General features: G+C 39.2%; 1 protein-coding gene across 2 annotated transcripts in view; it reads right to left on the bottom strand.

Annotated features, from left to right (window-relative positions):
- Positions 1-382: 382 nt before the first annotated feature.
- slc12a1 (solute carrier family 12 member 1) overlaps positions 383-26,094 on the bottom strand; it is a 56,710-nt gene continuing 30,998 nt past the window's right edge. For both annotated transcript variants that reach the window (XM_078429924.1, XM_078429925.1), the window contains exons 18-26: positions 25,499-25,605; positions 22,837-22,919; positions 18,159-18,314; positions 14,592-14,714; positions 13,292-13,403; positions 4,063-4,149; positions 1,185-1,320; positions 1,012-1,079; positions 383-697 (exon numbers count right to left, since the gene is read on the bottom strand). In XM_078429924.1, coding sequence (XP_078286050.1) covers positions 562-697; positions 1,012-1,079; positions 1,185-1,320; positions 4,063-4,149; positions 13,292-13,403; positions 14,592-14,714; positions 18,159-18,314; positions 22,837-22,919; positions 25,499-25,605 — 1,008 coding nt within the window. In that variant the 3' untranslated portion in view covers positions 383-561. The remainder of the gene's footprint in view (positions 698-1,011; positions 1,080-1,184; positions 1,321-4,062; positions 4,150-13,291; positions 13,404-14,591; positions 14,715-18,158; positions 18,315-22,836; positions 22,920-25,498; positions 25,606-26,094) is intronic.

The raw sequence follows: 26,094 nt of genomic DNA, 5'->3' as shown, positions 1-26,094 counted from the left end.
CATTTTGTTTGATTTGACAAGTTCTCGTCTTCCCTTTAGCTTATCCTGTTTCTGGAAGTCATTTTGTCAGATAACTTCTCAACTCAGCAGACTTTTCTTATGTTTAAGCTCACTGTTGAATAATGCATTGAACATAATCATAATCAAGTCAAAAAGGCCTGATAAAGTTTTGTTTTAATCTGAGATGAAGGAATATGGGAACTTAACAATGGACAACAAACTCTGAAGATCTTAGCTGCTGAATAATTTTGGAGCTACATAAGTGCTACATGATGACTATATCTCTTTGGTACAATGACTGTACAAGTTGGAATAATCTTTGCAAGATTAAAACAAAAACATTAAAATTGCACCTTACAATTAACCTTATAATTACGTTTGGCGACCAAACATTAAAACCCAATTTCAGAAGATGAATAACCATCGACATTATTTGTGAAAGGTATCAGTTTTAGAATTAAGCCTGTTTGCTACTTAAATCAAGAGATGCCCTTTAAGCAATTCAAATATACTGGATGAATAAGCGTGGCATTTGCTGCAGCCATAACATTCAATTTTCTGTTAGGAGTAAAAAGTCAGCACATTCTTTTGATTTCCTCTAATCATTATGACAGGAGGTAGATTTCTAGAAAGAATCTCCAACCAAGCCAAATACAGGTAGCTTGATACAGCTTCTTTTCTTGCAATTGGCAAACTCCTAGAGTGTGAAAGAAAACCAAAAGTTAACATCTTTTGAAATCTGAATATTTACTAACATTAGGATTAGGATTTATAATCAAATTCCCATACATTGATTGAACTAAAAATCTTAAGATTGGGCCAATATATATTATTTTCCTAATTTCACTATTTTGTTCTCAAATCCACACTTCAGGTAATGTGTTATGACAGCCACTTTCTCCACCAAAAATACAGATAAATGTACTCTTGGATCTGTTATGTTACATTATCTAAATCGTCAATAGTCCCACTACTTCATAATTGTGAATAGTATTCATGGAGTTTACGTACACAACAATAATATTGGCAGCTCGGGAGTTCTCCTGAAGAAGTTCGTTGAGTCTGACTTGCCGGTATGTCTAATTTAAACAAAGTCACAGAGTACATTACTATTTATGAGAACAAAATAATTCATACATGTAATAAATATGAACACAATAGTTTACAGGGAGTTTTCTGTCTACCTTGTCTTTAAATCTCTCTAACTCAGCATCAGTAATTTTCCATGGATACTCCTTCTGCAATAGCTCAGCGGTTGCAGGATCCTTGGAACCTTCATGCAGTTGATATGGTTCAATCAATTCTTCAAATGCTTTCCAGCTGAAATTAGTCACAGTGACCAAATCAAAGCACAATTAATGGATCTTTGATAATAATTATTTAGAAACTAATGTATTATACACTTAATGTCATACCAAAGTCTCACAATTTACTAAGTGCATTATTTTGCACTTCCACTCCAGATGTTCTGGATCTCCTATCTCCTTGATCCTGCACTTTACACCAGTACTCCTATGGTCTCCCTCCACAAGATGTGTCATGATCAAGAGTGAGAGCGACCTGATTTCTTCCAAGCCCCATGTACGACCGGTAACACCAGTATAGTCAAGGTCCAGAGATTGTGGATTAAGAACACTACGGCTTAGTACAACATCATCCTGCATCAAGTTGAGTCACTAAATGTAGCAATCAGTGATGATGCATTTCATTTAATTTCACTGAATGAACTGCTCCTCATTAAGCCAATGTTGGAGCTTAAATTATTTTAAATAATGCTGTGGATTTGTCAGTCAGCCTGAGTAGTGGCCAGATTACTCCTGTGTGGTCCTCATTACCCATTCATTGGGACAAGACAATAGGTGCAGGAATAGGCCATTCGAGCCAGCACCGCCATTCAATGTGATCATGGCTGATCATTCTCAATCAGTACCCCGTTCCTGCTTTCTCCCCATACCCCACATACTCCAAAGACGTACAGGTTTGTAGGTTAATTGGCTGGGTAAATGTAAAAAATTGTCCCTAGTGGGTGTAGGATAGTGTTAATGTACGGGGATCGCTGGGCGGCGCGGACTGGGTGGGCCGAAAAGGCCTGTTTCCGCCCTGTATATATATATGATATGATGATATTTCCGAAGGGATCAACAGCTTGAAATTAATGCCAAGCAGTTCATCTGTGCACTTCTGCAACTTCCTACTGTCATTGTTGATTCAAGGAAACTGGTGTACAATGCTGAAGGGTATCAGTAGATCCAGACTGTGTTTGCAGGAGTAAATATTTGCTGAAAGAACATCACCCTACTTCTCCCTCCACAGAAGCTGCCTGACTTGCTGAATAGTTCCAACATTTTTATGTATTATTCCATCAATGAATGAGATAAGCTTGATTGAGAAGCTCCTATGGCCATGTTAGTTATTTTACTTTTCTAAGTAACACTTCACAAAATTGTCAGTCATGGCTGCTCTGAAACATATTAGTTTGGGGGAGCAGCAAGCTTGATTTTCTGGGCCTACTGCCTCATATCTGGGACATCTGCAGTATTGGGTCCAAAGAACCATCAAAAATAAATATTAATAGGAGACTAGCTATAAGATGATCAGCCTAATAGGTAAGGTATTAGGACAAGTGGAGAAGGCACTTATCTGAATATCTTCAGATATTCTTCAGAAGATCTTCAAATGTCTGAAATTTAGCCTGCATTTGCGAAGTGCAAATATTATTCAATAAACTTAGTTTCATGAAGAGCAGTGTGGTTGGAATAGTGAAGATGGATTTTCAAAGGGAGTTTAACAAGATGGACCAGATGGCACTCTGGTGTGCACAGATACAAAAATCTTCAAGGAACACGATGAAGGAGCAGTAAAAAGTTGCCTCATTGTCAAGACAATTAGGCGATTAGCATCACTCAAGTTATGCTGAAACCACTGCTCCTTTTTGATGTGCCAACCATTGGGATGTCAGTAGAAATATTGTAATTATAAATGTGCCAATCACATGAAATTCAGAAATACCCATGAAAATTCATCCTCCAGGTGCATGTCCAATACATTAGTTGAAAGTTCTTATCGCATCTGGTTTTGTCACTTTTTAAGACAAAAACATTCCAGGTGTTAATAATACTTAGAATTTTTTTTCTAATGTCTATCCTTCTTGATTGTTTGATTTATTTGTCTATTATCTCTAGATCCTGATCATAGGAAACAATTGTTCTTTATTATACTTTTTCAGACACAATATTGAGAAATTTATGGACCAGATATTGCTGACTCTTGGGAGTAGCATGATTAGACCTACTGGTATTCACCCATTGAAACTTGAACAAGTCCTAGACCACCATGCATGTACTTTGGAAAGTAGAAGTGGAATGTTTAAGCAATAGTTTTAGAATATTTCTGAATATTAAATATTCAGAGGCAATCAGCCATGGATGAGTAAATTTGTTGAGAGTTTAGCTGGTCTCAGATTTGTTTCTCAGCTGTTTCACGAGCTGATATTATCACACACACAATGCCCTGTGTTGAGCAGAGCCTTGATATTTAGGATGAAGGTGGCATTGGGCAGAAAGCACAATATCATGTTATCATGTTGACCATTGGGAAGTCACTGACATGCTGCTGGCAGGAAGTTCTAGTCCATTGAATTAAGACCAAAATGTTGGCTAAAGAGGTAGAATTTTAAAAGTGCCATAAAGGAGTAAGAAAACAAAGATATTTACAGGCAGTCCTAATGGAGTGATTACATTTGGGAATAAGAAAAAGATCAGAATACATGCACAAACACACGAGGGTTTCCAAAGTGATTATAGAGATAGAGTGGTTAGCCATCAAGGAAGTTTGAAAATGTAAGTGCTGTTTAACTGGGAATTACGTGAGGAGAGGGGTGGGGGAGTCGTGAATGGAGGTGAAGCAGCCAGTGCAACTTAAAATAGCAGCAGTGCAGTTTTAGAGGACAGTTTATGGAGGTAGAAGTAGGGATGTCCAGCCAGTAGTGTGCAGGAATGATTTCATCTGTCAGCAAGGTAAAGGTCTACTTTAATTAGAGGTCCCTGAAGCAACCATTCATACCTCTCCTTGCTTGGTTTCACGTTAATATCTCCAATGACCTTGATGTCAGCGCACTGAATCCTAAATTTTCCCAGAAGTGCAGCCATTCTGTAAAAAAGTCGGAGGAATGAAATGTGAAAAGAGCATTTAAAAGGAAAATTACACCAGGCCCTGTAAATCTGAAGCAGAAACAAAGCATTATAAAAACCTAGGAAGGTAAAGTTCAGTGGTAAGGAGCATAGGTGGATGCTGCCCAACCCGATGTGAATGCTACCGATCGTAAACATTGTCATATTTATTTTGCTATTCAATTCAATCATTCAAATGCTGCGGTTGGTCCTTTTTTGATCACTACTACCATCCTGTTATAAGCTTTTTTATTGAATCTACACTTTCTATAATTTGGGTTCAGAACAGCATAGTTATTTGCCATTAAAAAAAATTGTTTTTTAGAAATCCTATAGCCTTGGAATTGCAGTGCCTGATTAAGTGCATCATAACGATGTTGACTGGTGTGCAAATGATATTTTAGTTTTAAATCTGCCCACAAAAACTGTAGAGACTCAACTAGTGAAGACAAGGAAAATGTGATTTCTGAGACGACAGCTGGATGAGAGACTGGGTGTGGTACAGGGGAGGATTTTGTAGTGCTTGGAGCTGCAGGGTTTTGTAAAATTGGACTTGGCTCCTGCAACAAACACTGCTATGCAAGATCAAATCTGTAGGCCTATCTTTTTGCATTCATTAGCATTTCAATGCAAAAAAAATATTCTTGTGGTACTTTGTACCTTGTGAAACCCAAACAATTCTTCCACTTCATATGAAGTATAATTAATACTTTTGCTTAACCAGATTCTATCTTCCACATAGCAACCAATTCTGTCATCTTACTAAAATCTCCTTTTGGTACCCTTTGGTCCTCAGTATGTGTATATTCAGCTTAGAAACTTTAGAGTATCTCGAAGAACAAATTAATTCAGCCGTGGGTGGAAACTATCAAATGTTTTGTTTGAATGCCACCATGACAAAGTTCTATGGCACTTAATGCTCACGGATTTAGTGCTTAGATTAGGCTTTGCACATTTTCTGCTTTGGATGGTTTTGCAGAATGCAGAAAAGAAGTCAATAAATCTCAAATCTAGGCTTCAGGGAGAACCCTTCTGTAATAATTTAATTTTAGTCACGCAAGACTGATTCCCAGTGGTCAGCTCTGCATTTTAAACAGTTTCCCTTTCAATATTGACTAAACTGACCTCACAAAAACTCAGAGACCTGCCTTGCATACCACCAATGGGCCACAAGTGTCAAGGATATCACTGTGCATGTTCAGATATTTTTTTGCATTTACAGTTCTGATGCATGAAGGTCCATGAAGGTGAGGAGTGTGTGGACGTCATTATTCATTTTTCCCCTCTTTTACTGATTTTCACATTATTGATATTGTATATGAAATAGATGTTGTAAAAATAGGAGATACATTTTCTAAGTCTATATATATCTAAGCATTATTTTCAAAAATGCTTTACTCCATTTAACTGTGTATTCAAATTATGTACACAGGAATGAAACCTATGGGGTACGATTACAATTACCAGTGTCCACTGCATTTGAGAAACTTTCCTTGACTTTTATTTCTCTTCTTCAAACCAATTTTATAATCTTGCTTGGTGTCTTCTTCATTCTACCCTGAACATTCAACACAGCTATGAAATATAATTACTCCAGTCTTCTGTTATTTCCTTCCAAACCCTTCCTCCATGTAACCATACATGAATACATGAAAATTCCCCATGTCCAAACCTTCATTTATTTAAATTGTCTAAACAGTGATATAAAGTGAATCAAGTGTATGAAAGTAGTGTGGTTACAGTTCATAAAAACTAATATTTTTACACAGCCATTGGTTGGGGTCTGGAATGTCCAATAGGGGTAGAAGCGGTGGCATATTCATTTTTTGCATTCAAAAGGGAGCTGATTAATATCTAGAAAGAACAAATTTGAAGATAGAAGGCAGGAGAGGAGGAAACGCTGGAGAGCTCTTGCATAGAGATAGTACAGACTCAAAGGACTAAATGTCCCCATGTTACAATCATTGAGATTCTGAACTGCTGGCATGACAGAAAACCTTTACTTTAAAATATCCGAGGAGTACAGCAAAGGTCACAAACTATTTACACACCACTGATCCATGAAAAGGTTATTGAAACCATTCACTGCACATTTTAAATAAAATTATTAGTGGGGATTGCAAAGAAATTGTGTAATGGTATCTACTTGCAGAGATACGAATGTTATCCATAAACATTAATGTCAAATTTGCAGTTTTTAAACTTATATAGGGGCTGCTTATTAATGGAAAATTAAACAATGAAACTTTTACCAGACTTGCTTGTGCTGAAAATAGTTTGGTTATTTAATAATGATTTAATATGCCTTGACCCCTCAGTAAAAACCAGTAAGTGTCATGCACACATTTTTTTTCTCTAGCTCTATTTCATACAGGCACATTCTAAGCATGCAACAGCACTTAAATCCATTTCAATCAGTAGCAAACTGCCTCTTCCACCCCATTCCCCCACACCCCACTCTCAATAAGCAACATCCCAGTTCTTAAAAATATCGTCTCAAATATTGACCATTGATGTCCACAACTATTTCTAACTTCCAGGCAGCTTGAGTGCCAACCATTTCCCAATCTTTCATTTATCCTAATCCCAAGGACCAAAGGGAGTGAAAAGGAGTTTCTGGTAAGATGGCAAAATTGATTGTAAAGTGGAAAATGGGATTGGGTCGAAAAATTATGTACGAGTTATACTTTATATGACGTGGAAGAAATGTTTGGGTTTCAATCCCGATGCAGCTTTCCTCTCTGACTTTTTACAAATTCATCTATTTTTCTTTAGTTCCATCCACTGTTCATTACCTTTCTTGCTCCAAATGTTGAAACTTGATCACTCCCTTTATTGAATCTAAAAAAAAAAGCCTTTAACCCATTTGCTCACACTGCTGCTGACTAATTTATAACATTTCTTGGCTGATGGAACAGTCTCCCAGATGCATGTTCACTGATCAACTCTGTACAGAACACTTTTTCTGCCCAGAGCCTGAAGATGACATAAAATCATTTGCCATCACGAAAGTTCAATTTCAGAGAAGACATTTTACAGTGTAGTATGCAGCATTCCAGCAATAAAACTGCTTTTCAGAAACACAAGGAACTGTAGATGCTGGAATCTTCAATAAAACAAAGTGCTGGAGTAACTCAATGGATCAGGCACCATCCTTGCAGGACATGGATTACGTGACATTTCAGTTGGGCCCTTTAGACTCTTATACAATATATCTTTATTGTCATTGTACAGGGGTACAACGAGATTGGGAATGCGCCTCCCATACGATGCAATAAATGAATTAGCTAGTCAGTATTAATTTAAACAACCCAATGAAACAAATTAGAACAGTTTTAAAACAGAATAAAGTGCAAGTAGATCTGTGCCGGTTCACTGTGCGATGTGACCATCCAGCTCAGCAGGACCGGTTCATGGCAGCTATGGCCCTGGGGATGAAGCTGTTCCTGAGTCTGGAGGTGCGGGCGTAGAAGGCCTTGTATCGTCTGCCCGATGGTAGAAGTTCGAACAGACTGTTGCAGGGGTGTGAAGAGTCTTTGGGGATGCTGGTGGCTTTTCTGAGGCATCGTGTGTTGTAGATGCCCTCCAAGGCTGGTAGCTGTGTTCCGACGGTCCTCTGAGCTCTATGGACTACCCGCTGAAGAGCTTTCCTTTCTGCCTCCGTGCAACTGAGGTACCACACAGGGATGCCAAGTGTTAGGATGCTCTCTATGGTGCAGCAGTAGAATGTCGTCAGCAGCTGTTGGGGTAGACCAGACTTTTTCAGTGTTCTTAGGTAGAACAGTCGTTGCTGTGCCTTCTTGACCAACGCAGCAGTGTTATTGGACCATGTTAGGTCCTCCGAAATGTGAGTGCCCAGAAACTTGAAGCTGGACACTCTCTCCACACTGTCCCCGTTGATAAAGATCGGGGCGTATTCCCCTTTGTGTGACCTGCGGAAGTTGATGATCAGCTCCTTGGTCTTGGTGGTATTTAGGGACAGATTGTTATCAGAGCACCAGTCTGCCAGGTTCTGCACTTCCGCTCTGTAGTTTGTTTCATCACCGTTGGTGATCAGCTCGATCACCGTTGTGTCGTCTGCAAACTTGACAATGGAGTTGGTGTCGAATGCAGGAACACAGTCGTTTGTGAATAGGGAGTAGAGCATGGGGCTCAGAACACAGCCCTGCAGTGTGCGGTACTCAGGGTGATAGTGGAGGACAGGAGACCATACAAATTAGGTGCATAATTCGCTCATTTGGCCGATCCAGTCAGCTCCACCATTCGATCATGGCTGATCTATTTTTCCCCTCGCAACCCTATTCTCCTGCCTTCCCCCATAATCATTGACACCCTTACTAATCAACTTATCAATCTCCACTTTACAAATATTCAATGACTTGACCTCCACAGCCACCTGTAGCTTTGAATTCCACAGATTCGCCGCCCTCAGCCTAAAGAAATTCCTCATCTCCATTCTAAAGATACATCCTTTTTTTCTGAGGCTGTGCCCTCTGGTCCTAGACTTTCCCACTACTGAAAATCCTCTCCAAATCCACTCCATCTTGGCCTTTCATTATTTGGTAAGTCTCAATGAGATCCCTTCATCCTTCTAAACACCAGTGAGTACAGGCTTAGAGCCATCAAATGCAGCTCATACATTAACCCATTCATCCCCGGGATCATTCTCATAAACTTCCTCTGAAACCTTCTCCAATGCCAGCACGGCCTTCCTCAGATATGGGACCCCAAACTACTCACTAAATTCCAAATGTGGCCAGACTAGCACCTTGGATTTGTCTTTGTTACTACTGACTCAACTGGCAAATTAACCTTTTGGGAATCCTGCACCAGCACTCCCAAGTCCCTTTGCTCAATCAATTTCTCAATCCACCCCACATTTAGAAAATAATCTATCCCTTATTCCTCTACCATATTGCACGACCGTACTTTACCACTTCCTTGCCCACTCTCCCAATCTGTCCAAGTCCTTTTACAGTCTCCCTCCTTCCTCAACACTACCTGCCCCTCCTCCTATCTTTGAATCATCTGCATACTTGGTCGTAAATCCATCAATTTAATCATCCAGATCATTAATATATAACGTGTAAAGTAGCAATAGACAATAGACAATAGACAATAGGTGCAGGAGTAGGCCATTCAGCCCTTCGAGCCAGCACCGCCATTCAATGCGATCATGGCTGATCACTATCAATCAGTACCCCGTTCCTGCCTTCTCCCCATACCCCCTCACTCCGCTATCCTTAAGAGCTCTATCCAGCTCTCTCTTGAAAGCATCCAACGAACTGGCCTCCACTGCCTTCTGAGGCAGAGAATTCCACACCTTCACCACCCTCTGACTGAAAAAGTTCTTCCTCATCTCCGTTCTAAATGGCCTACCCCTTATTCTCAAACTGTGGCCCCTTGTTCTGGACTCCCCCAACATTGGGAACATGTTATCTGCCTCTAATGTGTCCAATCCCCTAATTATCTTATATGTTTCAATAAGATCCCCCCTCATCCTTCTAAATTCCAGTGTATACAAGCCCAATCGCTCCAGCCTTTCAACATACGACAGTCCCGCCATTCCGGGAATTAATCTAGTGAACCTACGCTGCACGCCCTCCATAGCAAGAATATCCTTCCTCAAATTTGGAGACCAAAACTGCACACAGTACTCCAGGTGCGGTCTCACCAGGGCCCGGTACAACTGTAGAAGGACCTCTTTGCTCCTATACTCAGACCCAACACTGATCGCCATGGACCACTAATCAGCGGCAGCCAACCAGAAAAGGCCCCCTATATTTGCACTTTTGCCTTCTGCGAGTCAGCCAGTCTTCTACCCATGCTAGTATCTTGCCTCTAATATCATAGACTCCTATCTTAGCACCTTATCAAAGGCCTTCTGAAAATCCAAGTAAACAACATCCACTGACTTTCCTTGTCTGACATAATTTCCTACAACTCCATTGATTTTTTCAAAACCGGGACAATTTATGGATTGTCCACCAAGGCTCTGCCACTAACAGTGCTTAATCCACATCCTACTTCAAACTCAAATTGTATCCAATGTGGACAGTGTTGCACAATTAGAATAAAGTGCTCTTTTAACCCTGTTAATGCCAAAACCTTAACATTAAGGTTTACTCGTCTATCATTTCTGAACTTTAAATTTTCCAATGGTGCTCCCATTTTCTCCAACTTCCCAATTATACCTCAAATAAAAATCTTCTACTGTCATCCTATTCTAGTCAGGCGAATACAAATTCCTATGAGGCTTTGTCCCATCTTACATTCAAAAATTCCCTGCCTTAAATTCCCTGTTGTCCTGACTCCACACGCTCGCACATTCTCCCCTCATGCATCATTCCCTTAACTAGTAGAAGGGGCATTTAATGCAGCAGCCTTCCCCCGAGAACTCCTTCCCAAAACATTTGTATCACTCTACCCCCCCCCCCTCACTTCATTCAGAAGCCTTCTCAAAAATCGGTACATTAAAACTTTGATAATCTGTAAATCACAATGGTTCCACATCTAGCTTACTAGAGGTGCTCCATTGCACCTCATTGGACCCTAGTTCCCACACTTCCTTCAGCACCTCCGTTCTTCCATACACTTAAAACTCACCATTCTCACTGGAAAATTTGTTATATTATTGTGTAGCATCTTGGAAAAAGTGTATTAAGAAACAAAATCCAATTGTTTTCCTCCCTCTCACTTCTACATACTGGCCATCTTCCTTCTACACTATGTCCTGCTGCTGGTTCTTGACCTGAAAATGCTGACCAACCGTTTGCCTCCAAATGTGACCTTTGCGACAGAGACTGTCACTCCCGCATTGGTCTCTTCAGCCACAAGTGACGCTGGTCTAGCCGAGGTGTGGAGCAAGCAGCCAACTCGGATGCATCACCCATGGTCAGCCATGACCGAGGGGGCCTAAGAAGAACCGTTTGTCTCCACAGATGCTGCCTAACCCACTGATTTCTTTCAGCAGTTTATCTTTTGCTCAAGTCTGGAAAAATCTGTCAGTTTGACACTAAGATCTTAAGAGTACGAGATTAGAAGACTAACTGTTCAATTATTTAGTCAACAATCCATAAAGATCCCTTCACCCCATTAAAGTCATTCAAATTTAGTGTAATCTGTTGAAAGGTCCTTTAAGGAATTGAAAATTGTGTGATGAAACAGGGACTCTCAGCTATGTATCATGTATTGGCACAGTCTCTTCAACCTTCAAATAAAAATGCTTGTTTTTAAATAAAACACTAGTATCCAGGTGGTAAACTGTTGCAATTTTATTTTACTATTGGATATGATTTGAATTAAAAATAAATAGGTTTCTTTACACCCCAATGTTTGTTGATAAATGCCACATACCTTGACAACCTAGTATTAGATATTAGTTATATTTGAAGGTCAGTACATAGAGGCCTAACCTATCCATGAAGGTTGCAGCTAATTTGGCACTTGACCTTTTACAGTCAACACAAAAATAACAGGGCTCTCTTTCACATACAACATAGAAGGTCTGTACTTCATCCAAACAAAGTAAGGTTTAACAGTAAAGCTCCAAACCCTCCTGATTTTGGCTTGCTGCATTTTCCAGCTAACCAACATTAAGCAAATGCATGAGAGAAAGTTACTATAAAAGGCACCCAAAAGGTACATATGCAACTCTTGCTTCCACTTCCAGGAAAGCAGTTAAAAAAATGCTTTCTGCTTGAAACATCCATATCCAACTGTCATTTCATGACTATTGCCCAGACTCATTTTGCTAAAAATGAGCATTGTAGAGTACTGGGCTCTGTTATCAGTTTCAAGCATGTGGACAAAAAACAAATGGCGGAAGCTGCAATTCAGACTCACAATATCTGTAAAGTTGAAAAGTTAACTGAAATAGAACTATGGTATTTTCTCAATGCTTGTGACTTCAAATTAATAACTTTACCAGCAAATTACTGGGACTGAAAAATAATCTACTTTCTTACTGATCAAAATCTCAATTTTATGCAACTCACAGGAAACTCTTTTCAACCATGTCAAAAAGCAGCAATTGACGTAAAAGGAATGAACACAACCAGCCCGTGAATACCCATGAGATCGCAATCCCCACCCATTTTAAGTCAATGCAACTGAACCAATGCCGTGTTTGCTGCCAGGTTAAAATGATCCTAATGCAAGACACCTGGTGCAAAAGATGACAAATTATACCAAGCATTTATAAATCAATGAGTTATAAATCAGTTAAGTACAATGTTTAATTATAAACACTGTATTTAACAAGGATAACAATTCTTAGGATAGGGTGCTAAGGTGGAGATTTTCTCAAATATGTCCAGGAATACAGGGAAATAGCAAAAAACTTTCATTTATGTAGTGCCTTTAACACAGTAAAACATGGACAGAATTAGACTTTTGGGACATTTTGGATGATAAACACATTACCCAGAAAGTTTAGGGTGTAAATTTCAAAATTTAGAGCACTAATCCAACAGGCCGTAACCAAAGGTGTACAGAGATCTGGAACGTTCACTGTGATATAGGAAGTTAGGAGCACTTAGTAAACTGTAAACTACTGATGTCAGATTAGCAGTATGGTAATCAAAAGATACTCATAAAACACTTTAGCAATTATGGTCAATGCCCACAAAACTGCATTACACAGTCATTCTTCAGCAATCAAATAATGTTTTGCTTGTGTGCACGCACCACTAGGAAATACGGGTGTGTACAAGGCTTGGTCAGGCCTTACCTTCACACAGAATGCCAGAGCAGTTTGTGAGGTCAGGGAGGTTGACTTGTTAAGTACAGGGGCCACTAGAATCAATAGTTAAAGAATGAAATTTGATATTAGTTCACAGTTGGGATGTACAATAGTGCATTGGGATGGGTGGGTTGCAAGTAAATAACTTAAGGGGGCAGGTTTTTACAGTGCTGCCGTGTCACCTGCCCAGGTGTCAGCTTCAGAGGAATGATGAAAGCACGTATTTGGCATCCTCACTTAGAATGTCACATGCAAAGCATCCAGAATCACAATCACAAATTTCATGACACAAATTTGATTTTCAGTGGAAATGTCTCACTGTGATGGTAAATATTCAAATAATTTAAACATAGAGTTCATAATTTCAAACTAAACTTACGCCCGTTTCTCCTCATTAATGCTATCCAACTTCCCACCAATAAAGATACGCAATTTGCAACCAGACCACTTTTTCCGTGTCGTTAACAGATAAGGAATGAGAATTGTCAAACCTATTAAAGCAAAGATATTGGGATTGAAAATTAATTGAGATTGGCTATATATTAATTTAACATTCAAATATTTTTTTACATAAAGATCAAAATCTTACATTTGTATAAGTGTAACATGTGGTATCCAATAGTCAAGATTTTTTAATTGTCACATGCATCAGGATCAGAACAATGAAATTCTTACTTGCTGCAGCTTTATAGGTACATTAAATGCAACAACACAACTAAATATACAATAGAAGATCAGTTATTCTAGGTAACAGATGAGAGCTAACTTTCACACCATCAATACATCAGATATATTTTCAACATTTTCAATCAAAATATTTTTTACTCTATTATTGTTCCTCAAACATAGATTTTTCAGCTGGGGAAAAATTAAGATACTCTACAGGTTTCATAAGTGTTTTCAATATTAGCATACTTAGCCATGTTAATACATTCGTTCAAACCCCCCCCCAGAAAAAGGTGCATAATCTAAGGTAGCATTTCAGTGCAGGACTAGGTTTGTGTTATACTGCTCTTTCAGATGTATTAATGTATAAAAACCATTATCCTGTCTGTCCTTTATTAAGATGGATGTAAATGATCCAACAGCACGATCTGAATAGTACAAGTTGAATCCTTCCAGGAAGAATATTTCTCCCTTATTCAAAATGACCATTTTACCCCTGACTGTAGGAGGTTGCTATGTGTAAATTAGATGCCATGTTTTAAAATATAAAAGTGACTATGGTGTAACGGAAACAGGCCAATCAGCCCAACTCAACAACGCCATCCAGTGGACACCCTTCCATATTAATTCCAATCCCAGCAGCTGATCCATTGCCTCCTCTGCCCAAGATCATCTGGACCATTAAATGTTGTTTGGAATTATTTCAATGATTATAAATTGCTTTCATGATCTTAATGTCATGAAAGACATCTTAATGCAAGCCTGTCCTACTTTCTTAACCAAAGATCTTTTTAGTTCAAATGAACATGGCCACAAAATATGATAATTTTGATCCAATTAGATGTGTAAGGAGGAATTGCAGATGCTGGTTTAAATCATCGACACAAAATGCTGGAGTAACTCAGCGGGACAGGCAGCATATCTGGAGAGAAGGAATGGGTGACGTTTTGGGTTGAGACCCTTCTCCAGACTGCATTAAAATTGGATGTTTTGGACAATAATATGCTTCATACCTCCATCATCAAACAGCCACCAAACATCTATTGTTCCTTTCCCTTGATTCATTTGGAATTGAGCACTAGCTTCCAATCGGCGTTGATTAAAATTAGCAGCATAGCCAGTAGGCATTTTTAAACCTGAAATTGAAAAATAAATTATTGTACTTTGTGTAATTAATAATAACTGCCAAGGAACAGTGTACAAATTCACCACGTCCTATTTATTCAATTTCAATAAATAAATCTAGCTTGTTAATTTGGGATTTGAGCCCAACTCAAATATGGTTTGTTAATATTGGTTTCAGAGTGGTTTGAACCAAAATTAAGTGAACAGGGCTCTGACGTTTGACAGTTACATGAATCCTCCAGGCTAAATATCTCTGAAGAGGCAGAAATGTCCTGGACTGCAACTTTTGGCTTAAAAGTCCACTGCTGGGAAAAGTGACAAGACTCTTGCAAAAGGGAATAGCTTAAAGTATAAAATTACATCATTTTAATGGCAAATATCCTTAAAAAGAAGACAAAGAGTTCTTTGTGATGAATAAGATTCCCACTACCAGAATGGATGTGACATCTTACACAGCATTCACTTTCATGATCTTAAACACTATAAAATTATAGCACAGAATCTTTAATAAATACATATTTCAAGGTAAGCCAGGAAGTGTCATGAAATTATTCCACTTGCATTTATTACTAGCCCAAGGTGACCATTCCCTTAAAATTGAGGATTGCATATTCTCAATCTTCATTTAATCTTAAAACTCCAAGATTGGGGTCAAGCAAGGCTGTGTAAAATGCTGGGGGGTTAATAAACTAATCCTCACTGTAATGCTGCTTTGAGGGCGGAACAACGGTAGAGTTGCTGCCTTACAGTGAATGCAGCGTTGGAGACCCGGGTTCCATCCCAACTATGGGTGCTGTCTGTACGGAATTTGTACATTCTCCCCGTGACCGGGGTGGGTTTTCTTCGAGATCTTCAGTTTCCTCCCACTCCAAAGACGTACAGGTATGCAGGTTAATTGACTTGGTAAATGTAAAAAATGTCCCTTGTGGATGTAGGATAGTGTTAATATGTGGGGATCGCTGGTCGGCGCGAACCCGGTGGGCCGAATGGCCCGTTTCCGCGCTTTATCTCTAAACTAAACAAAGCCCCCTGCCACCATGGAGCTAATCAGCAGGATAAATGAGAAGCTGATCAATCTCTGTTGCTTCCATTCCAGAACCAAGGTACTGCAATTTAATTTACTACGTGCAAGTTGGAGTATGTAGACAGTTTGAGGTTAAACTGAGCTCATTGAAGTGTACAAGATAATTGGCCTAATGTTTAAAATGTGCAAAAAAGCATCTTCTACCACTGCACATCACCATGCCCCCTCCCCGCAAACAATGAAGATCCATGATAAAACCCTGGAAACCGAGGACCACTTTCCACATTTCAGGAGCCATCTCCCAATGAAGAGGCACATCGATGAAGAAATTCTTAATTGCTTTCATTATGCCAGAACAGCACTTAATTATCTGGGGGAAAGGGTTTTAAAATCAAGACCTCAAACATAGCATAAACTCATGGTCCATTACGCACCTATCATCCCTGCGTGCTTCCAAGACATGGTTCACCCACAGAGGGCAACTGAAAGAACTAGAGAGGAACCACAAGGGAATAGAAAGGGAATTATTGGCAAAAGGAACAAAAAACTGATGAGGAAAAAAATGTTTACAAGTGGATAGGGTCTCAATTGCACACAAAGAAAATAAGAGTAGAGGAAAATGTTATTGTGTCCATAAGGAAAGGGAGTCAAAGTGAAGAAATTGCAGGTGAGGTGCTAAAAAACTGGAAAGTGCAAACGATGCTCATCCAAGGTTGTCAAATTAAGGTTCAAGCAATTTTCTTGGTCTGTTTGTCAGGACTACCCAAAGAGAAGAAACTGCTCATAAACCAAACAAAAGCCCAAACTCTCAACTTGGTATTGCAAGGATACTTTTGACAACATGGGGGTCTGAATGTTTACCCTATATTCCCTTATCTGGAGTGTGTCACTTATTCATTTGGTAGGCTTGAGGCTCCTTCATGCATGGTCCAGCAAGCTTGCCAAATCACAAGTCATGTCACAAATTGCTTCATGTCTCAATGATTAAGTATCACCAGTTACTGTCACATACCCTGGCAATTATGCATTCTCTGATTGACTGTTACAATATTATTTCCAACTTCCAGATGTTTTACTTTTGATCTTTACTTGCCCATTGCTGGCTTCAAATTACTTTTATTGCAACAATTCTTATCTTGAATGTCAAATAATATTTCTTCAACCGTATGGCATAATACCGTGCTAGTTTTAAAGTTTTTGTTAGATTCATAACCATACCACAGATCTTACTTGGGACTGTACACCTAATTGATCCTGGACACCATATTTCATACTATGCTCGATACTCTTACATTTTCAAAACACAAATCTCAATTGTGGGACTGTCAAAAGCTGTGAAGATAATTTTCCTGGTCTATTGTTATGCCAATTGCCTTTGTTCGGGAGGAGGAACAAAAGCAACGGAAAATTCCACCAAGGACAAGGTTTGGACAGCTGGAGGCAGCCCGGGACTGGCAGATGCTGGTGGATGTGGACCAACGGCTTACAGTTCCATCGGAGATAGCCATCACCAACTTGAGGCCTGATCTTGTCCTCTGGTCGAACTCTCAGCGCACAATGTATTTTGTGGAGCTCACAGTCCCTTGGGAGGATGCTGTGCAGGAAGCCTTCGAAAGAAAGAATCTGCGATATACAGAGCTTGCAGCGGAGGTGAACAGCGGGGCTGGAGAGCAAAGATCTGCCCGGTAGAAGTTGGATGTCGAGGATTTGTGGCAACATCTACCGTAAGACTGATGAAGGACCTGGGGATCATCGGACAAGCCCTACACCAGGCTATCAAGGAAACATCATGGGTGGCAGAGCGGAGTAGCCAGTGGCTCTGGCTGAAGAGGAAAGACCCCATCTGGTCTCCCAAATAAGCCGGCTAGGCAGATGCAGAGGGGGGTGGTTCTGGGACGCCAGAATGCACTGCTGAGCCTACTGGAGACGTCATGGGTCCAATCAGCGAAACATCGATGAAAGTAGGTGACCACTTGATAACCCCAATGACGTGTCTGCCTAGCCTTTCTCAACATCGGAGGAGCATAGGTGAGCGCATAAGCCTCCCATCACCACCGGGAGCAAGTTGACATTTGGCACTTTGGATATCTAACATCTTGTCCTGTGTATTTGGAAACATGTGGAGGAGAATTGCTTCCTGACTTTATTGCATTCTCCTTCTGGATTCCTGCTTCTGAAAAACAATGCTTTTATCTGCCATACATATTCTCATTTACCATTTTATTTCTCAGAGCCTCTTGCAGTAATTCTAGCAAGTAACTAATGAAATCCTCAGAATTACAGATACCCAGATTCAACCTTTTTGCCAGGAAATTCTATTCTTCACTTGCCACCTGCTGGAATTGTACTCCAAAATCGGCCAATCGCACTTAATTCACTCCCTAGCTATTTCCACATATTAACATTTTTAGTGCTGGTGGACATGCTTTACCTTGCTGAGCATTCACTGCTGGTGAAGTATTTGTACTATATTTCGCCGCTTTGTTCAAGAATTTCAGTGAACGGATACCACGCTTTCCATCCTCTTGTTCATCTTTCTTAGCAGATTCCAATGCTAGTCTTTCTTGTTCTTGCCTTTGCATTTCTTCTAAAAACAAATGGAAACAATTATTGATACTGGCCGTCCACAAAAACTATTTAAAATCAGAAGCAATTAACCTTTGGAATATAACCAAACATTATAACTGTTGCATGTATTTTCTCTACATTAAATATTTAAGGAAAAAAGTAATTGTTTTTCACAATAACCTGTAATTTTTTTCCCCCGAGACAGGAAGGTGTTCAGACAACAGACTAGAATGACAAAATCTCTGTCAGCTATTTTGCTAATGGTCTGGTAACCAAGTTCTGCCACTCTAGCTGTTTTTCTGTTTTTGCCAGGAAGTTCACAAGAGCAGTTCTGAACAAATTCAGTGCTTTGTCCCTCATCACAGCTGGCTACCATATGGATGTTGCTTAATGATGATATGGAACTTTGCCTCACGGACTCAGAAATTCAGCTCCACTTCCTATAGTCATCATACTAGAGCCCCAGCACACTGAAGCATTGTACTATAATTCTCCTTTCCCGATTATGCACTGCACCTTCTTGTAACTTTGTAAATGTGCAGCTAAATATTTGCCAATATACTTATGATATAATAAGGTTGTATTCATCGACTCACAGGGGAAGTCTCGTACAGGAAAGGAATGGCAACATTTGAAGCCGTGTAACATGTTGGAACCAGTGCGTCTGCCTGTATTTGGCAGAAAGGTTAAATTTTTATTGGCTGATGGGCGTACTTTTTTCTTAAGGTGGAGGACAGAGAATCCTTACTGCTGGGAATAGCAATTAAATTTGCACAAGATTTTAGATTTTTATTTCTGTCACTTCCTCCTCATGATAAATTACCTGCTCTTTATATTTCCTCCTTACATAAAACACGGGATTTCAATGTACTAAATGTTAGTAATTCAAAGAAAGAGGGCATGCTTACTTTAAGCAAAGGGAACCTAGACACTAGCCTGAAATTGATTTCTGAACTTCACTGGCCAACCTGTGGGTATTGTTTTGGCTTCCAGTTAAAGCACATCAAATATGATACAACTTTACGTATCCCAGGAGGGAAATTGATCTGCCAACAGTCATGGAAAGACAAAATGCATGAAACATGAAATTAAAGTGACGAGTGGAAAAGATTGGGGATGTGCAAAGATTGGGGAGGGGAGAGGGGAGGAGGTCTCAGTCTACCCCACGACAGAAGGGGAGGAGTTGTACAGTGGTACAGGGAAGAAGGATCTCCTGCATCTGTCCTGCATCTTGGTGGAACCAGTCTGTTGCTGAAGGTACTTCTATTGTCAATCTTTCAGTTATCACACTGTTTAAATAATTTCCGAGACATCAGTTTATTCTCAAACTGATATAATCAATGAGGCTTGAGGGACTGGATAGGTAGGAATGTGGAAGCTGTTGACCCAGGTAATCTACCTTCATTAGTATTCTCCATACACCACTAGAGACTGACAAGCTGCAGCATTATGAAATAATCTTCTGAAGACGCAAGCAGATGGATTTAAGAAAGCAAATGTTATTTAGCTCCACAGATAACGAATATCAATTTATGTCAAGGATTGACATTAAAATGTTGTGGTTTGCCTTGAAGTATATTTTTGCCAGATGAAATAAAAATTTCAATGGTGTGGGGAGGGAGAGACAGAGAGGGGCATTACCTGATCTCTTCCCTCCATTTACAATTGGGGTTATCGCTCCTATTATCTTGGTCTAGTCCCATTTTTCACAGGCAATCTGACAGTAATGTGGTGGGGCACTAAAGTAGTGCAGGGTGCCACAGACTTTCTAGAATATATATGCATGCAGAAGGCATGAAAAGCAATCCAACGTTAGGTCAAAATTATCAGTTAGACTGGGAGGTAATCTTGCCCAAATGCATGATGAAACAGTAAAATTCATCTTCCCAAATGAGTAACTTTCATATTCAATAATATGTTTTTATATAAATTTGTAATATATTGAATTCAGCTAATTTACCTATTAATGCTTTTCCTATTGAATCACCTCCATGAAATTCCACCAATTTTACTTGATTCTCACTATCCCCTGCATTTGCAATCCTCAGGTCTATGTACTCATGCCCTTCTGGAGGTTTTTATCGTATCCACATATGTACACACTATGGAATCAATCATTGTCTGTACAAATACAGTGATCGGTTGCCACACAATTTGTGAAAAGGCGCTTCCTGCTATACACCATTCTCATTGAGAGTAGACTTTGTTTGCATTGGTTCACAGTGATTTCAAAACCATCCACTGCTTGTTTTAATACATTGAATTAAAGTAGTAAATATTTTCCTTTGAGGTATTTAAGTACTTTAATATGTTTGATACATATTAATTTATTAAGTTAAAACATTACAAGCAATATTTCTATATAGTTGAACATACTGGGTGCAAAGGAGAGGACATTAATAGTATCTGTCATGTTTTATTATCGATGGGAAGTTGTTCCCAACCCTTATGAATAATGAAAGCTTAATATATGCATTCATCATTATAGGCTTTCAAACAAAACATTGATGGCTTCTATTAAATCACATTTTTATTCCAATAAATAAATTTAAACTTTCTATTGTAACTATAAATGGATCTTAAATAAAATAAAAGAACAGAAGATGTTGGAAACATTCAGCCGGTCAGGCTGCTTTTATAGTAAGACAAACAGAATTAACGTTTCAGCTCAAAAGCCTTCATCAGAACCAAACATATTCATGCTGAATAGCTCTAACATATTTTATCATAACTGTTTTCAAAACAGCATGTTGTTCTTTTATAGTGAGAAATGGGTTGTTAATGTTTCAGGTGCTTAAAGTTTAAGGCGCAATGATGAAATTTAAAGGAAACATGAGGTGCAAAGTTTTCCACACAGAAGTGCCAGAGGAGTATGTAAAGATGGATACAACGACATAATTGAAAGAGCATTTGGACAGGATACGGGCCTATTACAGTTAGCATGCAGTTAGCATGGAAGCGCTGAGCTAAAGGGTCCTTTTCTGTGCTGTACAGCTGTTATTATCCCCTTTAAAGACTGGCTCCTCACTGTAAACCCACACCCACTAATTCTAGATATCAAATGCTTATGGGGAAAAGATTCCTACTATATACCTCATCCAGACCCCTCAAATTTGGATACTTCTCAGGTCACGCCACAACCTCCTTCCCTCCAAGGAAAACAAACCCAGCCCATCCATCCTCTCCTCATAATCAAAACGCTGCATCCCAGGCAACATCCTGGTGAATCTTGGGCAGCACAGTGCCGCAGCAGTAGAGCTGCTGACTTACAGCGCCAGAAACACTGGCTCGATCCCAACTACAGGTGCTGTCTATATGGAATTTGTACGTTCTCCCTGTGTTTTATATTTTAACCCCGTCTTAATTAATTTAGTTATATAACCTTGCACTTAAATTTAATATTTATTTCACAAAATGCTGGAGTAACTCTGCAGGTCAGGCAGCATCTCAGTAGAGAAGGAATAGGTGACGTTTCGGGTCAAGACCCTTTTTCAGACTGATATTTAAAATTTAATATTTACTCATTACAGTTCCACCACTGATTTTCAGGCACTCTTGGTTCCAGAGCTTTGCTGGTTTATCCAGCAGGCCAAGGAAGGCAGCTATGGGGATAGATTTGCTGGCTCCAGCTGGGCTGGAGTTCCAGAGCCCCGGCCGCAAGTTGCAAATTCAACCCACCGATCGGCCGTGGAAGTCCTGATGAGGTGCCTAGGTGCCACATTTTCGGAGAGACTTCCAGGACGCGGGGGATTTCTTGCGGAATCTCTAGCGATCGAATTGACAAATTGGCCATCGAAGTCCTGATGAGGTCGAGATTGGCTGCCTTGCCCAGTCTAGGTGCCACATTTTTGGAGAGACTTCCAGGGCGCACGGAGGGGGATTTCTCGCAGAACCCCTAGCGACCTCTAGTGGAATCTAGTGTTCATTACAAGTTTATTTCCTCTTTCTTTTAATCCGATTTCTCCGTTTATTTGGCAAAGTGAAAAACACGGAAACCATCCAAAAAGCGGGGAAAATGGATTTAAAAAATGTGGAAATCTGCAGAAAATTTACTTGCCTGGAATTGCCTCCAATAATTGTCTATCTTTCCTCAAATAGTTCCATCTCAATTCGTAACCAGTTACTCAACTATCCTTTCAATTTCTTTCACTTTTCCATCCGTGCCTATGACATGCCATAATGTGCTTTCACAACTACCTTTTAATAGAGTGATGTCAACCCAGACCCCAACTCTTATATATAGTATGTAATATTTTAATGATAATATGCACGATTGTACAACTTCCAAAATCTGGTGGATAAAAAATATTTCACTGATTACCAGTTTTATACTACCACACAAAATCAAACTACTCCTTTTCAAAGGATTTCTTGGAAAAGAAAATGTTGGTTCTGATAAAGGATTATAACTGAAACCGCAACCCCCTTTTAGATGGCAACCAATCCAATGTATGTTTCGACCAGGGAGTTTTTACTCGCATTTCACATTCCCAAAATTTGCAGTTTATTACTTTTGTTTTATTGTGGCTACATTGCCCTACCTTGAATCTGAAGTATACGAGAGATATCAAGTCCTTGGCTAATCCGCAGAATTATCAAACCATACTCAAAATCAAAGGCATCACTGCAACAAAAGTAATATATTTCAAAATGGTAAACGTATTCTCATATTTAGCTCCTTTGCTGAAAATAAGCAAGTTAAAAATATTTATAAACTTGTCAAACAGTTTCATGTTAGGTGTTCATGCCAATGATGTGAATGTTGTTAAGATTTTCCATTTACCCATTTATTAAAATGAATGGATAGAAAATTCTGCAGGACTTGACTGGCCTCAGTGTCAGGATTTTGCAAAGCTTCATGCTGTGAATGCAAACTGGCTAAATAAAATAGTGTATTTAAGTTTCTCGATTAAAATAACAAGAACAGTTAGAATAAACATGTTAAACATGGTTTGGCATTATAAAATAAACACATCAACACTATTCGGTCACATAAATATTTCTACCATCCACGATAAAACCTGAAAGAAACTATCAAAAAAATGCGAAGTGCTAACAGAATTCTCTATTCAAAGTATTAAAACTGATAGTCACTTTGTAGTCAAACTTACTCTTGAACAAAAGAAAATTAGAGAAACCAGTAACATATTTGTTGTATTGGTCATTAAGGTAATGAAGATCAATTGATCTTCATTTTTCTTAAGAGATACAGCATGGAAACAGGCTGTTCAGCCCACCGAGTCCATGCCGACCATCGATCACCCACGCACTAGTTCTGTTATCCCACTTTCTCATCCACTCCCTCCACATTAGGGGCAATTCTTTTTGTTGAGAGGTCAATTAACCTATAAACCTAGCCATCTTGGATGGGGGAGGAAACTGGAGTACCCAGAGGGAACCCACAGTCACAGAGAGAACATGTAAACTCCACAGACTCCACCCGAGGTCAGGATCAAACTTGGATCTCTGGCACTGAGGTAGCAGCTCCACCCTCATTCTGAGAGCACATTATAAATTCTTACATGGTGAGAAAAGTGCAAATGCCTAGATTTTAATCACTGTTGTGTTCAACCTCATCACAAAGTGCCATTTATTTATTAATCAGATGGTGTCAAGTTAGGAAGAGGGGATGTTCAACGAGATCTGGGTGTCCTAGTGCATCAGTCACTGAAAGGAAGCATGCAGGTACAGCAGGCAGTGAAGAAAGCCAATGGAATGTTGGCCTTCGTAACAAGAGGAGTTGAGTATAGGAGCAAAGAAGTCCTTCTACAGTTGTACCGGGCCCTGGTGAGACCGCACCTGGAGTACTGTGTGCAGTTTTGGTCTCCAAATTTGAGGAAGGATATTCTTGCTATTGAGGGCGTGCAGCGTAGGTTCACTAGGTTGATTCCCGGAATGGCAGGACTGTCGTATGTTGAAAGGCTGGAGCAATTAGGTTTGTATACACTGGAATTTAGAAATATATACCTTGTACATACTGCAACATTGAAAAAATATAATGTCTGGGAGAGTAGTAGTTCCTCCCTGCCAGAACTAATTCTTGTCAGTCATATTGAAAAGGTGCTATATTTAAGTAATCTGGCACAAAGATTCATGCAGTTATAACATTGAATACAGCCAGGGTATTTTATTTAGATCAAATTCAAGCCAGGGAAACTAGACATAGAGAGTTCATAATACTAATGTTGCTTTAGTTCCTCAAATCACTTCTGTTCCTGGAACTTCTAAATCTGTTCCACCCAGTTCAACAGATGTATATAAATTATATGAACTGTTAGCATTGACTTAAGGTTCTTCAGAGAGCATCAGTATGAGCACTGTGTTAGAAATATTAAATGAAGGAACTCAAGCACAGCAGACAATGCCTGAAATCAAACTTTTTATGTATGTGGAGTATTGTGTGCAGTTCTGGTCGCCCGATTATGGCAAAAACGTGGAGGCTTTGAAAAGAGTGCTGAGGAGGCTTCCCTGAATAATGCCTGAATTAGGGGGCATTAGCTACAGGGAGATTGGACAGACGAGGATCATTTTCTCTGAAATGCCAGAGGTTGCAGGGAGACTTCCATCAGAAGTATATACAATTATGAGGTGCATAGATAGGTTAGTCAGAAGAATGAAAAAAATCAAACACTAAAGAACATAGCTTTAAAGGTGAGAGGGGCAAAGTTTAAAGGAGATGTTTGGGGAAGTTTTACTTTTTTTGTAAATACACAAGTTGGCGATTGTCTGGGATACACTGCCCGGGCTAGTGGTTGGTGCAGATACAATAGTGGCATTTAAAAGACTTTAGAATAGACATATGGGTATATCTAACAAGAAACAAAACCCATGACATTCACTGCATTTTCATATCCAAGGATAATCAAGACTATTTTATAACAAGCCAACCCTAGCACTTATTTATTTCATTCCCATCTGAAAATCTGGTGCAGATATGCACAAGGTCAGCAGTAATACAGTGCACAAAATGTATTCTGCAACATGAAAAAATATTTTGAGGAAGAAAGTTGCAACAATATCAATTTTCATTAGTGTAACCACCAGAACAAAGAGGAAATCGAAGAAAACTGAATTTATCAAAAAATATCTTGGCACACGATATTTTTTCTTGGCCCACATTATACTGAATAATTACTGACAATGCATAAAGTCATTTGAAATTACAGTGTGCCGGCTTTAATCAAAATATCAAAAATTACTTACTGCAAAATGCCAACATAATTGTCAACATCCCGAAAATTTATACAATGCCAGTCCGTCTTGTATCCAATCACAAGCGTATTTGGCTTCATTCGACCCAGTCCAGAGGCCTGGTGAATACACATTAAACTATCTCTTAAACATTATTGGCAGTGTAAACTTTCCCACTTCATCCAATTGGTCTTATTTCCTTCAGTTTCTCTGAACATATATCTCTATTACTTTTCACAAGAAAACTAATATCTCATTAAAAATGTTAGATAAAATACAAACAGATGATAAATTATATTATGCATCATGACAAGTTTCTTCAAAATGTATTCCTTGTGCCTTCATTTTAATTCATGATTAATACTTAACATTTAAATAATTATTTGCAGATAAAGTTTCTTCCTTGGTACACTGACAATGTTAAAGACATACTTAGTTATTTGCGTTTAAACTTGTACATTATCATGTATTCTTTTTGAAAGTTACATTATCTTTAGCTCATCTTATTCTACCACATGGTAACCAAATGTACTAACAATAATTGGAATAGGGCTGACCACATAAACAATCATTTAACTACTTAAATGAGGCACTGCAAACTGATCAAG

This window comes from Rhinoraja longicauda, chromosome 38 (genome assembly GCF_053455715.1).
Source record: "Rhinoraja longicauda isolate Sanriku21f chromosome 38, sRhiLon1.1, whole genome shotgun sequence".
Lineage (NCBI taxonomy): Eukaryota > Metazoa > Chordata > Chondrichthyes > Rajiformes > Arhynchobatidae > Rhinoraja > Rhinoraja longicauda.
This window is presented reverse-complemented; position numbering and strand designations above follow the sequence as displayed.